The following is a 16,779-nucleotide window of genomic DNA, read 5'->3' on the forward strand; positions in this document are numbered from 1 at the left end:
CCCCCCAGCGACCCCAGCGTGGTGAAAGCTTAGGGCTGGCCCCCATGGCAGCCACCATTCCCCGGAGAAACACGCTTCCAGCAGTGGAAAACAGCAGACTGCACCGAGGTAAATTTGGGAGGGAATGAGGAAAAGGGGGGTGGCTTTGTCCTGTCTAGCAGCTGGGGATGGGGCAGTCCCATTGGGTCGTGGTAGGGCTGGAATGGCTGTTGGCATCAGTCAGGAAAGCTTAGGGCTGGCCCCCATGGCAGCCACCATTCCCCGGAGAAACACGCTTCCAGCAGTGGAAAACAGCAGACTGCACCGAGGTAAATTTGGGAGGGAATGAGGAAAAGGGGGGTGGCTTTGTCCTGTCTAGCAGCTGGGGATGGGGCAGTCCCATTGGGTCGTGGTAGGGCTGGAATGGCTGTTGGCATCAGTCAGAAGGTCAAGCACAAAGAAGTTCTCCCTGGTGAGGACCTGACCCTGCTTTTTGTATGCAATGGGCATGGAGAGGCATCCCCAGGGCTCTGCCCACTTGAGCTGTTCAAAGGGTTCTTGGCTGTCTTGGCTGTTTTGCACCTTGAACCAAAACCCCCAAACCTGCTTCCCTGTGCAGTCCTTCACAAAGATTTTGGTGATTTTGGCCATGTTTAGCTTGCTTTTAGTTCAGTTTGTAACCAGGGTTATCACAGTGCACTTCAGCCTGATGCTACCTTGGTTTTGCTCACCAGATAGGGGCGTAATTTGGCACATCTCCAAGACCCAACAGACCCAGTGCAGCAGAGATGCCCTTCCCATTGGCCATGGATGGGCCATGGATGGGCCATGGATTAGCTTGCCATTTCCAAATCTTGTGCCTAGGATAAGATAGTTGCAAAGTAACTTAGAAGAGGTGGATGGAATGAAAACATACTGCAAATGATACACACAGCCCCCTGAAATGCCTCTTCCATCTCCTCTTACCTAAATACCATCATTTAGGCTGAGATTGGACACATGCTCAGCAGTAAATAGACCAGTCTAAAAGCTTAGCACCCTATCCTCACCCCGTCCTCCCCTCACTGGAGGCTGTCAGTCCTTACATCTACCAAGTCATCTGTAACAGAGCTCTACCTTAACCCAATGTTGTCACTGTGATCTACCTTATCTGATGTCTTCACCCCTGGGATGTTGCAGCACTTTGACAGAACCAGGTTAGGTCCGTGCGGCACATGCAGTTGTGTTGATGCATCAGAGTGATGCTTATTGGGATGGAGCATAGCAGGGAGTCTGCGACAGGCTAAAAACCACAACTTGCTACCAGGGGTGTCAATCATCAAGAATAGATACCACTCTCCCAGCACCCGGATTTTGTTTTCAGGGGCCCCTTTTGTTAGCAGTTGCACTGGGACACATTGTGCATTTGTGGTTGTGTTGCAGCATCTTCTTGCGAGACGTACGAATACCCCCAGCATGGAGGCGGCAGCACTGTGCAGTCAGTCGAGTCAATGAACGATGGGTACAACTCCTACCTGGTGAGTTGGCCTTGGTGTCGGCCACCACGCTACAGGCACCTTATAGATTCAGAGACTAGTCAGTTCCAGGACAGCCCAGTCCTGCAGAGCTAAGTCCAGAAAAGAAGGGGTTATTACTGATTTGTTAAAACTGTGGTGGCCTGCAGGTAGAGGTGGGGGAACAACCACCTAACCTAGTACTGCGTGCACAGCTTTGCTTGGGTGCTTCCATAGAGTGCATCTGCCTGGAGCTTTGACCCAAAAGCAGCACCCAGAAGTTTGACTTCTCCAAAGGCTGGGATGCTGCTGGGCTGAATTTTGATGTGTTGCCAGAAGAGCCCCTTTTGTGCACTTCCTAAGATTTCCTGAGCTGGAAATGACATTAAAGCACCCTTTCATATTGCATTTTCGTCATGGCCAGAGCCCAGGAAAAAATTACTTTCCAGGTTAAGCATGCTTCTGCAGCTCACTTTGATCATGAGAAGAAGCTCAAGTGTAGGCAATAAAGAACTTTCCCTGAACTCAGGATGTTGCAATGTCTTGGAAACAGTGGATGTAGAGCCTCCCAGTGCAGATTGATGACCAAGGAGGGAACAAACCATCCTCCCCTCTGTGCTGAGATTTTAGAGCTGATCCCATCTCAGGTGTGTGTGTGGTGATGACAAGAGGAAGGGATTTTTAGTGGGATGGGGTGAGCAGTGTCTGATGCTCATAGCACTTCTCCTTGCTTGTACCCCAGCAAGCGAAGGCAGTGGTGGCCCGCTCCCACAGCACCGACTCTGAGGACAACTATGTCCCCATGAACCCCGGTTCCTCGCCCCTGATCCACACCGAGAAAGCCAACGACAATGCCCAAAATCTCTACATCCCCATGAGCCCTGGGCCGCATCACTTTGACCTGGTGGGGTTGTCCTCGGCCACCCTTCCTATGCATAAAGGAGGAGCCATGGCGCAATGCCACAGACGGTTGAGTGAAATCCAGCCCCCACCAGTCAACCGTAACCTCAAACCCGACCGGAAAGGTAAGAAAGGCTGTTTGTGAGAAAAATCCTTCCAGAAACCCTCCTTTTCTTGTAATACTTTGGACTACATCTGTCATCCTGTGCAGTAGAGTTCTGTGTGGTGTGTGCTTTGCTACTGCCAGCACAGTCAGACCTTCAGGTCTTCCCCATCCCCTTCCTATTTCAGGAGGACTATGGTGCAATTGCAGCTTTCAGGGTGCCTGAACAGCCTATCTCTAGCCCCTCCTGGCTTTTACAGGAGATCCATGACACAGGCAGGATCTCTCCCCCTTTGCCTTCACCCCTCTCTATGCTCCTGTCTAAAATCTCTGTGTGATATTCAGATAACCCAAATTTCTCGTACTGCTTCCTACTGGATGGTTCTAGACAACTTTTCCCTTAGGGTTTTGCCTACATCCTCCAAATCCCTCCCTGGACAATTGTCTGACAGATCACCAAGGAGATGCTGAGGAGAACAGCTCCCATCATTAGGGTGCCAGTATCTAACCCCATCAACGTGCTAGGTGAGGGCTGGGGCTGGAGTGCAGCAATCTTCTCTTCCACATAATGAACCACCCATGCTGAGAAGAACTTTCATGCTACCCTGCAGATGTCCTTTCCCATTCTCTACAGGAAAACACTCTGGCCAGAGGCAGCTCAGGGATGGCAAAGTCTGGTCTTGTCCCCATCTAATGGTTTATCACAACTCCCTAATGAATGAGTTTACAATATTCTGGGGTTTGGGCATTTGTAGCAGATTTCCATTCCCTGGGAGGCACATTCCCTTTTTGGGGCTACCCATCTACTTTGGGGCTGTGGATCAGAGAGAAAAATTCACTGTTTTCCCCCAGTCCTGGTGTAAATGAGCAGAGGGGTTTTCATTGGGGCTGTTTGTCATCAGCAAGGAGAGCTGGGGGGCTGATTATCAAAATGGGAAGCAATCAGCAATTTCCTGGGGACCCTCTTGTGCCAGTCGTGAATGCTGACTTGTAGGAATGTTTTGTCTCAATAAAGCCTTTTCCCCTCCCCAGCAAAGCCCTCGCCGTTGGACCTGAGGAACAACACTGTCATCGATGAGCTTCCCTTCAAATCTCCGGTCACGAAATCCTGGTCCAGGCCAACGTGAGTAATGGTTGGGGTATGAACTCTTGTTTCACTCTGACAGCAGATCTCTGGTCTCACTCTTACTGGTGTCTGCGTGTAGCCACCCTGGCACATCCGGATTAAACATCTCTGGCTAAGTGTGAGGGGGATGTCAAGCTTTCCTTCTGCCTCTGGTCACTGAAGAGGTTTCTTGTGGCCCACTGTCTCTTTTTTTTTTTTTGAAGGGGCACATTTCTTATGGGCCATATTGAATCAAGCTAGAAGGGAGCCCAAACTTTGGATGCAACCCCAAATTTCCCCAGCCACTGAATGGTGCCTTCAGCCCTCACTGTGTTCTTTGACAACTGTAGAAATGGAAACTACAGAGCTGGGTCATGCCATGCAAACATCTGCACTGGCATGAAAGTCCATCTTGACGAATGCCCTATGCCCACCAGGGACCAGTGGGAGCTATCTGGGAAGAGGGGGAGTTATGGGGTAATTCTTTCCTAAAACATCCTGCCACACCATGGCGACTCAGGGCTCAGGGATTTCCTTGGTCACATCATGGCCAGACTTAGGACCTGAGTCAGATGCTGTCAAAGCAGAAGGGCTCCTTTCTTGGACCTCTTACAAGCTTAATCAAGTGTTTCAAGAGACAGAGTTGTATTCCCCACGTCACAGCTGGTGGCAGGAGGATAAATTCGTTTAGGCTGGGATTTCACATGAGAACCCAGCATGTGGCCAAGCAGCTGAAGATCCCTTGGAGACATTTCCTGTTTCTGGGATCTGACAACTCCTGGAGAGCCGTGTCTTTGACACAAGATCTGTGGTCCACAACTCAGGACCCAGCTGACCCTCCCTGACCTGGCTGCACTGGGAGCACAGGGCGTGATTTCACATCCAGCTCTCCCCCCAAAACCCCGCTGGAGTCTCAAAACACAAGGTGACACTCTCAGGGTCTGCCCAAGCCGTGTTTTGATTGCCTTGAAAGCAAAGCCTAGCCTGAAGGAAGTCTGCAAAATGAAACCAAAGCACTTCAGAGCAAAGTCTCCCAGCCAAAAATAACAGGGTTCGCACAGTTCCAGTTCTGCTGCTAATTCGTGGTCTGATGTCCAATGAAAGGCAGAAACAAAGCTTGGCTGCTATGACTCCTCTAATAAATTGGATTGTGTGGAGACTGACTGCAGGGCATGAGCGCTCTGTGCTGAAATCACTGCACCAGGAAGCAGCGAGCGGAGTTTGATTGACAAGATGTCCAACCCTGGAGAAGCTAATGGATTTTTCCCTTATCAGCTAATCATATGACCCTGCCTTTACTGCAAGGCAACAAATAGCTTTTCAAGACGCAAGCTTTAATGCCAGACGCTGATTGCATTATGTTATTCTGTATAATTAGATTTGACCAATTGAAAGCAAGACAACGCCTCAGAGGTTTTGTTTTCCAGCAAAAAATTTGGATAGGGCCCTGCGCGGTAAATAAATCCTGGAGCTGTGGTGAGGTTGGAGGTGGGAAGCTCCACTGAGGCTGGCCCTACATCCTCCACAGTTAAATACTTCCTGCGAGATTAAAGAGTTCATGGAGCCTGGTTTATGCAGCTGATGGCAAGAGAGTTACAGGTATGTAGCAGGCAAGTGAAAAGTCCTAGAAAGAATAAAAACAAGAAGACCAAACCCAGTGATTTCTGAACTATGGGAAGGTTGAGATAGGATAACCTCAATGCCACCAGTTCTTCATGGCCAGTCCCCAGACTGGAGCATAGTGATGTTTGGAAACATCAGGTGCTGCCCTCTCCCGTCCCTCTTTGCAATGGGCAAGCAGCACCCACAACCATCATTAACGCATTGACCCTTGTCGTTACAGCCAGAGCTTCAACGCCGGCTCTTTGCAATACTGTCGCCCTGTCTCCTCCCAGAGCATCACCAGCACTGACTCGGGAGACAGCGAGGAGAACTACGTGGCGATGGTAAGGGCCCCACAGCTAAGATGTATGGTCCTTGGCAGGACATATACATTCCCCAGCTCTGCAAACACATTCCTAGCTCATGACATGGAAGTGCTTCGATAGCACCATGATGAATGTGGTGTACGTCCTTACATGCACAAAACGGTGGCTTTCGTCCCTAAAATGAAACATCCCATTGGGGTTTTAACTGTGTGTGAGAGCAGGAACATATGTCACCTACTTGGCCAGGAATTAAGAGGGGATAAAAATGTCTATAGATGGTCACAGTATATTTTCTTGTTTTAAGTTGATTTTTTTCAGGGATTTTTTTTCCCCCTACTGGTTGCTGACATCATGTTTGTGTGGAGGGCAGGGGCTATCAGAACAGCAGCAGGGAGTGGCACTGCTTACAGGGAGGGGATTTTGTCTCTCTTTGCAAAGATGTTGACTTGAAGCATAGTTTTGAGGCTGTGTAACTAAGGGGGTAGAGAAAATCTGTGCTCTGTGGAGCATGGTGGTGATTAGTGAAGATCCCAGAGCTGGCCTGGCCTCGCTGAGGTGTGGTTCCTGGGAAATGCTGAAGCCCACGTCTGATGTCAGCCATGTGAATAAGATCAGCACAAAGGCAGCAGAACTGCTCTGATAAATAAAATCTTGAAATATTTTTTAGCACAATATACAATAGAGTCCCTCAGCAGTTCTGCATGCCCTGGTCCCAGAGGCAGATGAGCTCTGGGACCGGGCTGGAGACCGGGCTGGGGACTAGGCTGGGACCTCTTTTAAAAGTGCCACTAAGGCATTTCATTGCTAGATATGTGTTAACTCCTCTTTTTCTTTCCTCCCATTTTAATCCTCGTCATCTCTCCTGTCTCTTCCCTGCATTAGCAAAACCCCATTTCTGCTTCTCCTGTTCCTAGTGGCACCAACAGCCCAGCGCCTAAAAAGAGTTCGGGGAGTGTGGATTATCTGGCCCTGGACTTCCAGCCAAGCTCACCAGGGCCTCACAGAAAGGTATGGGGGATTTTATAATCTTCTGATTAAAAGCGGTGCATTTTTTAAGGGCAATGGCATGGTCCAAAGCCCTGGGCAGGGTTCATTAGCGGCATGGTGACCTTAGAGGCATGATTTTCCCTGCAGGTCCACTGCTGTATTCATTCATGGATGTGCAGGGATTCAGGGATGCTGATGAGATCAGAAATTCAGCTGGAGATTGTAAATTTGGTGCTGGACCAGAAATTCAGCTGGAGATTGTGTATTCAGAGGGTGTCAGGAGGTATCCCAAGAAGTGTCAGAAAAATCTTTTCATCCTTCAGAACAACAAGTCCTCCAAAGCCAGACATGGGTTTTCCATGTGAAATATTTTTTAAGAGCTCATTCAGGTGCTGGGCACTGGTCTCCTGCCAGTTGGGTGCTTTTAAAGGGTGCTCTTTGGGCCGGATAAGTACAAACCTTCAAAAGTACAAGTTTTCAAAAAGTGAAGCTGATGTTTGAAAGCAAGATTATGTTGAGTTGATCAAGATGTTGCCCGGTGAGAAAGAGCTGTGGGGAGAAAGTGGGTCAGGAACAGGATGCTTCTGCCCAGTGTCATGTGGAAACGTGGGATAGGAAGCTTCTAAAGTCCCAGGTGCTGGTGACATTTCTCCAGATTCATACACAGGGAAAAGAAACACCACCTGTAAGTGAATCATGGGAAAATAAGGGACCTAAGGGCATCCCCCCATCCAAAGGAAACCACCTCTCCTGAGGTGGCAGATGAGGCTTAAAAGTCTCACCATGAAGATTTTGCAACCTTCCCAGCAAGGCCACATACAAAGGTGAAGAGGACACCCAGGGTGACAGAGTGGGCTGGGGAGGGACCAAAGGCAGGTCCTGCTGGTGTCACCCAGAGCAAACTGGGAGGGGTAAGGACAGACTGGCTCAAGTAAAGCAGCACCTGAGTGAGGGACAAGGCACTGTATAAACCTTTGTGGGAACCACCTGTGAGTTGGCCTCAACTTTCTCAACCACCACCTTGTTTGCTTGGCAAAGCATCCCACTGGTTAGGTCTTTTTATTATTTGAGAATTGTCCCTTGATTGTTTCTTTCTGTTACCAATTTAAATTATATCCCAGCCTGGAAAGGCAATTCTAGACCACTGAAAAGCATCGTCTGGCTCCAGTTGCAAGCAGCCGGGAGTCCTCTGAAATGCTTGTAGAGGCAGGCAAAGCTCCAGGACTCGAGAAACTATGGAAAGAGTATTTCCTTCTTCCTCAACAGGTCTCCTGGGTGAACCTGCAAACATATCTGTTGTTTCGGGGATGAAAATAATAGTGCCATAGGTGTGGAGAGGCAGCACAGCTAAGGGGGTTGGAGCTGGGATTTTTATGTGTATCTGTAAGAGTTCTTGAGTTCTTTACAAGAAAATGAGCAAGATGCAATGGTGAATGTGCAATATCAGCCATAAGATACCACAAGTGCAACCAAACATTCATGTCCCAGAGTAGGTGAGAAGGTAGAGACCCTGGTGCTGTTTCTACCCTTCCATTGCACCCCAGTCTTATGCAAGCAAATTGCAGAGCAGACTGAAATCCTTCATCCAAGACCCTTCAGGCAGGGGACGTGCCGGTGGACCTGCAGCTGGTGAGTGACCAGGCGGTGTCTGTGTTTCTCCTCCCCGCAGCCCTCCACCTCGTCGGTCGCCTCAGACGAGAAGGTTGATTACGTGCAAGTGGACAAGGAGAAGACGCAGGCGCTGCAGAGCACCATGCAGGAGTGGACTGATGTGCGGCAGTCCTCGGAGCCCACCAAGAACGCAAAGCAGTAGCGCCTGGGGCAGGCAGTGAAACAGGCAAATGTCCTGGTGGTTTTCCCCAGCTGGGGCGGCCAGCTCCACTTGGGCTGGATTTCTAAGACTTGTCTGTGGAGGGAGGGGGAATTAATTTTTTTTTCTTTTAAGACAAAAAGAAACTTAATTTCAGGGGAAGACTTGGCGGATACTGTTTGCCAGTGATAAAGACCAACTGTGCTCCTTGGTGAGGTTTGTGCTTTAGCTGCTGGATACACTATCCAGGAACTTCAACTTAGCAATACCAGGTTTCACCCTACATGACTTGCGCTTACAGCTGTTAAAACCACCTTGTATGTGCTAACACGGCATCATCTCTCCCCATCTTCTTCCATACCACACTTGGCATGCAGATTTGCAGCATCTGCCATAGGACATCATTCCCCGGCTCTGATTACTCATTCCTTATGGTTGCCCTCTTCTCTGCCTCCTCCCAGTCCCAAAACTGAGCAAGGACCATTCCTTTTGAAATCACTTTTGTTGTTCCATTTCTTGTAAATAATATGAGCAAAAACTCTGAGGGCTGTTCTCCTCCTGGCAGGACAGCCGTTGTGTTTTGGGTTGTGGTTGTTAATGTTCAGGATCCTGAAGAGCATCCAGGCTGTCCTACTGAGCTGACGTAGAAGCCCAGTACTTTACCCATCATATACAGGCATATGGGCCAGCACATGCTCACACACGTGCAAAACATGCGTGAAACATCTGAGTTTGTTAGTGTGTCTTATGCTGTTGAGACTCTCCAGCATCTCTCAGAGTCAAAGTGCTGAAGAGATTGTCTTTAGATGGCAGGATTTTAGCCCTGACCTAAAACCTAGTGCTTGTGAATCTGGCCCTAAGAACCAAAATCTGCCCTTTGTGGCACCAAAAGAAGCCCACTGAATCAGAGTCCTACTTCTGTGGCTGTCATGAGAAGCTCTGTGGTTGAGTGTGAGGGGTGCAGGGAGGCTCTGGAGACCATGTATATCTGGACTGGCATGAGGATGAGTGACAAGGAGGAAGTGGAATGCTGTTGCAAGGACTGGGAGAAGGTGGATACTGTACTGCAGCGTTTGGTCTTTGGTGAGGGGGCCCATTGGGGTGTATCTTGGAGGAAAGGAGAAGAGTAATTGAAATGTTGATTGATGGTGAGGCCTTAAGCTTGGGAAGAGGCTGATCAGGAGAGTCAGGGCATGGTGTTTCAGTATTAGCTTTTATGTAGCATTATAGTTGGTTTGTGGTGGGTGCAAAGGACTGGACTAGGTGTTTTCTCCAGTAATGTTTCTTGAAGACAGAAATGGGGCTTGCTGATGTTAACGACCCTAGGCTCTAATTACGGGTGGGAATATGCTTTGCCCCTTGCCAGCATCTTTGACACATCCAGGCTTTGGGATCACTCCCCAAGCAGCTGCCAGACACGGAGAGCCGAGAAGGAAAAGGCAATTTATTGCAGAGATAATAATTCATGATCTCATGAAAACGGGAAAAACTAATGATTGCTGTGGAGCAGCCTGATTGCCAGACAGCAGGCGCTGACACGAGTAAACAGGCCAACCACAAGCTGAGAGCCAAACAAAAGAGACATTAGAAAGATTAGGTAATAATATTTATTAAATAGCTGGAGCTATTCTTTCTGCAAGCTGAATCCCTCCCAGCGCCACGGTCGCTGTGTTCCACCAACACCACCAAGCTGTATTGATTATTGATGGTTGAGCATTAACACATCTGTTTAAGCTTGGCCTGAGTTTGGAAGGGGCCAAACATCATCCACACAGTTACCCGTCCCTTGAGGGCTGCATGCTGGTAAAGTAAGTCTTGAACTTCCAACACCAGTGTATATTCTCTTCTGGCATGCCATGAAAGGGAGGGGTATTAATGGAAAAGCTCTGTCGACCCTTCTAAGATGTTGAAGTTTTGGCCTTTTACAGGAATAATGAAGCAAATATCCTAAATGCTCGTGGTAAAAATAATCATCTTCTAGGAGAAAAAAAAAACAACAAGACCCAAAGGGGAAGATTTAGCACAGCCAGATGCTTTCTGAAGGTTGGGAGTTGTTACAGGCTGCAAGGGCCTTTGCCTCTCACCGGGTCTTGCACGCTCGCATGGTGAGATAATGAAATAAAGATGAGTACAGTGCTTCATATTTCTATAGGCCCTTTCCTCACCACATCTCAGGGGAGACTAAGTGTTGGGCCTGATCCAGAGCCCACTGAAGTGTTCACCCAGCTGGGAGCAAGCTCCCCATCCCCAGCAAAAGGCAAATGTGACTCAAGCTGGAAGCTAGTTTTTCCCCATTTCATCCTCTAAACTGTTAGGCGGACACAAAGGATGATGAGATTGGGAGAGAAGGGTTATGGTGCATGCTGGATGTATTTCCCTGCCAAAATGGTTGTGTTCTCCTCTCACACTAAAATGCAGCCACCTCTGGGGTGGGTTGCAGCAGCAATTTTGGGAATAGCTCTTTATGCTGCCTTGGGTCTCTCCCAGTAAAACAGGGCAACTGTTCTTGAGATGAAACTGAGCCTACCTCTGGGCTAAAAAAATCTTGAACTGAACCAAAAGCCTGGAGAAATCAAGTGATAACTTGTGCTCAGATGGAGATTTTTCCTCCGCCTGGGAGATGGGGAGCTCAAGTCCCAAAAGTACTCTGAAAGTGGGCAGGTAAGGGGGAGGCAGCAGCAATAGTTATTTCTGATGATACAGTGGCTTGAGCGTGATGCTGAGGGACATGGTTTAGGGACCCTGGCAGTGCAGGGTGAACAGTTGGACTCGATCTTAAAGGTTTCTTCCAGCCGAGACAATTTCGTGATTCAGTGAGATGCATTTTGCTGAGTCAGTGTCCTGGGATTCTGTGCTGGAAACCAAAGCCCACTCCCACATTTAATCCAAAGTGTTAATTAAGACTGGGAAAGCCCTTCATGGTACTGGAGAAACTAGTCCTTTTTCTCCACATCCAGCAAATGTCTATATTTGCTGGTGAGGCAAGCTCTGGCAGGTGATAGCTCTTTTTCCGGGCTCAGACCCCCTGCTTTAATGATTTGCTCTCATGAGCATCCTCAGTAACTGGCTCTTGGTGTTTGGCAGACCAAGGAGCAAAACAGCCCCAAAGTAGCTATTTCACAACTGCTGGTTGCTGGTCCCTCTCTGCTTTGCAGTGAGGCCTATGTTTTCCCAGAAACAAATATAAGCCTCCATTTTCTTCCCTGCTAAGCACCAGGCAAAGGGCCCCTCCAAACTAAGTAGCAGCCCATAGGCTCTACGCTTCGCCATATAGACACGACTTTATCAACCCCTCCTGAAAGCCCTTAAGTAATCAATGACTGCAGTCATTCCCGGTGGTCACTGAGCTGATTACAGCAGTCCCTGATGATTAATGCTTGTGTAGTATTTAGTCTTAAACCATATTGAAAAGCAGCTGGTTTAATTACACAGACTGCCAAGAACTTTGTCCTGAAGGCAGTGCGTTTATCACATCCACTCTCTACTTGGATGATCAAGGATGACTGACTCTTTTGTTAGAAATAGGAAGCTGAGAACATTGCAAGTGAGTCATTTTAATTGCAATTAAAATGGCTCGAGTCTTCACATCAGAGCGTACTCCTCAGCTCTATGGTCCCATTTAAGAGAAGGGATGTGCCTTAATGTGTGCGTGTGCTCATAGAGAAGGATCATCTGTGGGACAAGCATCATAACCTCAGTATTTAGTTTTATGGAGTACCAGCTCAAAGCTCTTCCCATGCTTTAAAATTACTAAGCTGGTAGTTTTAAAGGAAGAAGTCTCCAGAAGTGTGTATTGGTTGCTTTGAGATGTGTGAGCTGCCTTGGAGCTGATTTGCTCTGAAGTGACATTTGAGCGTTTGGTGGGAAATACATTTCCAGCTCTAAATGGATGCCAGGCATAGGCTTAGTCTCAAATCAGAGACGGAAAACACGTGTGAGTGCAGACTGTCCCAGGGCAAAGCTGAGTATCTGGCAGATAGGGCCAAAGCCAGAACTGGAACCAGAAGGGAGCTTGGACTGACTAGGGGCTAACCGGGATGGATATGGACCCAGGGCCAGCCACTGGCAAGGGTTATACATGGGGGAACGGGAGACTTGGAGCAGAGAAGGCAGGGGAGTTTGCCAGCAAGATTTGAGTCTTGGTCCTCATCCCGCGCTCCTTTGGCATGAGTCTGAAGCCTCGAGATGGTTTGTGGATTGTGGAGTTGGGTTTTGCCCAGTAAAAGCCATGGTCTGATGGGAGAGAAGCTCCCACTGCTCTCAGGACTTATCCAGGGCACTTGACTCTTGAAGGTGTCATCCTGCCCATTAATGTGATGCCTCAGTGCTCTGGCTTTCAGGGAGCCCTGACCACACACCCAACTCTGAGCTGGACAGGAGAAGCCCTACCAGAAATGTGGTGGGGACCTGGACATGCTGGGAGATATCTTGCTCTGGGGCTCCCAGCTGGTCATGGGTCATGGGGCAGCAGTGCCATCGCTTCACAGGATTGCCCCACAAGGTCCCACCTTCATCTTCTTGGAGCTTTTCAAGACTAGACTGGATCAATCCCATAGCTGACCCTAGAGCAGGGTGTGGGACTAGAGACATCACTTCCCCCCAGTTTACTCTGAGACCCTGTGCTGCTGGGACTGAGTGGAGACTCATCCATGTGAGGGAAGAAGCCAAAGATATTGCCTAGAGCCCTATAGCATCCGAAACAGGGGCAGGACCTCTTCTCTGGCCATGGACCCAAGTAGCAAGACATAGCTCAACCCCTAAAGCCATACCCCCTCTCAGGAGAACCTAGTCTACACTGGGGCCATCCCTTGCACTTGGGAGAGGGATGGCTGGCCCAGGCCAAGTCACCCAGCAACCACATCTCAGACACACAGTCTGAGCAACTGACAGCTTGATCCTGTAGATCTGTTAGGATAGACATCGACCCAGAACTTTCTGCAGCTCCATGCCAGGCCCTACACACTGCTGTCCCAGTCCCTTGAGCATACCAGAAACAGCTGGCTCACTTTGGCCATGGCTTCTTGGGAGAGGTAGAGACTTGCCCAGGTCTTATGTGGTGGTAGGCTTCGATAAAAGATGTTTAAATAGCTCCCAGGTTTGTCTGACCTTCCTGGCCTAGGAGGCAAGAAAGGGGATGATTTTCTCAAGTCATCTCGCACTGTGTTGGTGTTTTGCCGTTTGGTGATGTTGCTGTTCCATGTAAAGGCTGACACTCAGCTGCACTGTCCCACTGGAGGGATGTTGTCTGGGTAAGATGGGTGCGGTGAGGCTGTGCCTATGGAGAAGCCCTACTAATAACAGGGTGAAGGGTAGAGCCTAAACCCAACCACAGCCAGGGACACGCATGGCCATCCAAGACCTGTCAAAATCAGAAGGACCAGTCCAGCATCACATCACAAGGACTAATAAACCAGTTTAGGGCCCATGGTAAGTCTACATGCCTCTCTTTTCAGAAAACACTAACCTGCCCACATGTGCGTAATGGTTTTGCAACTGTTAATGAGGCTCTCGCAAGTAGTGACATGGACCTTTTGTTCATGATTTCTCCTTGGTCTGGAGCAGTTCATCCCTCTATCAGCTTGTCCTTGACGTCTCATCCTTGTAGTCACTATTTTATCACCTTATTTGCAACTCGTAGAATTATACTCTTAACCAGGTTGCTATGTCAGTGGCTGCTCTTGACAAAAGTCGACATGTAGCAAGGTGTCACCAAACAGCTCTCCCTCTGCCAACCCACGGCCAGCCAGTCCTGGCATGTGGTGTCCAAATTTTAACACTAGCCAGCCACATCTGAAGCAGAAGCTGGGCCTCACGGCTCCACATCTTGAGCTAAAAGAGCTTCTCAACGGACTTGCTTCCAATCAGCAGGCTCTTAATTTGTGGTCAGCCCATTGCTAACATATAGCAGGTTCATTTGTCGGCCAGTGGGTTGACTGTATGGGAGAGGTTTGCCCCAAGACCAGGAGATAAGAAACCATCATTTTTATTGTCATTCTTTTGGTGACACCAAACCTTATCTTCAGGTGGGACAAGGGGGTTCTTTTGAACTCTGTCTGCTGCTTTTTCTCCAGCTTATGAAATGAAGATTTTTAGTACTTATTTCCCCACCTCACAGATGCATCATGAGGGGTAATTAATTGACATCTAATAATGCAAAGAGCTGGTGTGGGTCTGCATGCAACTACCAGGCAGCATGTGGTGCTGCCCTGTGGTCATGCCCAGCATCACTCATGACACTGCACATCCCGCTCTGCAAAACTCATTAAAACCCCCTCATCCTTAATTATCAAGGTGGAAAAAAACTTGGCAGGATTCTCTCCTGAGCGAGGCGGGGGTAGGGAAAACCATTTGCACAGTTTCAGCTTTCTGCTGCCACGTTGACACTGAAAATACCACATTTTCTTTGAGAGCCCTTTGGACATGGTGGCTGAAGCACATCATGGAGAGGGGAAGGGAGCAGGACCCTGGGCTCCACAGGGAGCCCGACGATAAATCCCGTAGGGTTAGGACCAAACCTTTAGAGTAGTTATGTCCCACTCAACCCAGCCCTTGGTGAAGTCAGCAGCTCCCCATTGACTCTGGGCATCGTTGTGTGGGAACCGACTCAGCCAAATTAGGGTAGTTTTCTCTATTTGTTTCTTAACCTGCTGCGAGGCGGGGTCGGAGCCCCGGCTTTGAAGCCATTGCATCGGCAGCTGATTCGCAGGGAAGTTTTGTGTGTTTCAAAGCCTATGACTGTTCTTAAAGAGGAGTATTTTTAATTTTTTTTTCCATTTGTAGAAGGAAGGACCAGAGTAATCTGTGGCAAACTGTACAGTACGTGTCTTCTTGTGGTGTCACTGTTTGAATGGTTATTAAGTTTTCAAATCACTGTGGACAGCTAATCGCTTAAGTTATTAATTTATTCTTTGGGGTTTTGTTGTTTGGGGTTTTTTTTTTTAAGTAATTTGAAACAATTATTTGTCCTGTAAATCGGTCTCGAGTGAAGCCTAGATAATACTTTTTTTGCTGTTAATAAACATGGTACATGCCTGATGTGAAGGTGATCTCATTTTTAAGTACTGTATATGCAGTGGGAAAGCAACCGGGAAATAAAAGAATGATAATAAAATGACATCTCTCACTGGTGACTCCCAGCATGGATTTGGAGTGGTGAGAGGAAGGGGGAATTAATGACCAGATCAAGTTGAATTATGCAGCACCTTTAAGCTTTCAGAGCATCTTGACAGCGTGTCACCAAGTATCTGCTAGAGCTTCAGGTGTCCTGTCTGTGCAGTGGGGGCCTTTAGAGTGCCATTAGGGTTTTTCCTGATATCAGAACTGAAACCATGTGTTTTTCAGCTGCTAAAGTTAATTTCATACTGTATATCTGCTCCAGGGATACATTTTGGTGTGTGCAGGGTGAGGACAAATGCCGCCTTCCTCACCCATCAGCAGCTCAGCACCTGTGAGCCTCAGCTCAAGACACCAAATCAATCCTAATAAACACCAGACACCATATAAAACCTAAACACAAGAACAAATCCTTTTCCCCAGAGTTAAAAGTTCAACTCCCCCTTCAAAACACTTATATGTACTTTAAAATTAAAAAAAAAGACACCTGAGGAAAGACACCTCCCCAGAGCACAGACCCTGAAACCCCCCTTTTCAGACAACAGTAGCATCGCCTCATATCTGCAGCACATCTGGGATCCCAAACCTGGAACTGAGGACTCTGTTGCAGGGTCTCCTTGGCCAGAGGCATTTGTGATGCTACAGGCCATAGCACATACTTCTACATACTACAGTATATACCAACATACCATATACAAATACTAGTTACTACTAACATTAATATTAATATGGTATATGCCATAACTGGTGTAGCATAGACAGACTGTAGTAACAACATACTAGACTTCTGTAAGGCTTTTGATATGGTCCCTCATAACACTCCTACCTCTAAGTTGGAGAGGTGTGTGTTTGACGGACGGACCATTAGATGGATAAGGAATTAGCTGGAAGGACCCATTGAAAGAGTTACAGTCAATGGCTCAGTGACCAAGTGGAAACCAGTGGTGGCCCTCAAGGGTCTGTACTGGGACCAATATTATTTAATATCTTCATCAACAACATAGATAGTGTTCATCAAGTGCACTCTCAGCAAGTTCGAGGATGACATCAAGCTGAGTGGTGCAGCTGACATGCCTGAGGGACAGGATCCATCCAGAGGGATCTTGACAGGCTTGAGGGGTGGGTCTGTGTGAACCTTGTGAGGTTCAACAAGGCCAAGTGCAAGATCCTGCGCCTGGGTCAGGACAATCTGTTGTACCAGTGCAACCTGAGGGATGATGTGATTGAGAGCAGCCCTGCGGAGAAGGACTTGGGCATACTGGTGGTTGAATAATTGAATATGATCCAGCAAAGTGCACTTGCAGCCCAGAAGCCACCCGTGTGCTGGGCTCATCCCCAGCAGCGTGGGCAGCAGGTGGAGG

At 48.3% G+C, this 16,779-nt stretch overlaps 1 protein-coding gene across 1 annotated transcript in view; it reads left to right on the plus strand.

The window, feature by feature from the left end:
- Positions 1-8,776, plus strand: part of GAB2 (GRB2-associated binding protein 2) — a gene marked incomplete at its 5' end in the record, with an annotated part of 9,386 nt that extends 610 nt beyond the window's left edge. Inside the window, 7 exons of the mRNA XM_010146231.1 lie at positions 1-108; positions 1,402-1,496; positions 2,215-2,497; positions 3,508-3,598; positions 5,424-5,526; positions 6,391-6,516; positions 8,165-8,776. Of these exons, the coding sequence (XP_010144533.1) occupies positions 1-108; positions 1,402-1,496; positions 2,215-2,497; positions 3,508-3,598; positions 5,424-5,526; positions 6,391-6,516; positions 8,165-8,308 (950 nt within the window). The remainder of the gene's footprint in view (positions 109-1,401; positions 1,497-2,214; positions 2,498-3,507; positions 3,599-5,423; positions 5,527-6,390; positions 6,517-8,164) is intronic.
- Positions 8,777-16,779: the final 8,003 nt, after the last annotated feature.

Source organism: Buceros rhinoceros, unplaced genomic scaffold (genome assembly GCF_000710305.1).
Source record: "Buceros rhinoceros silvestris isolate BGI_N320 unplaced genomic scaffold, ASM71030v1 scaffold19552, whole genome shotgun sequence".
In the NCBI taxonomy this organism is placed as follows: Eukaryota; Metazoa; Chordata; class Aves; order Bucerotiformes; family Bucerotidae; genus Buceros; species Buceros rhinoceros.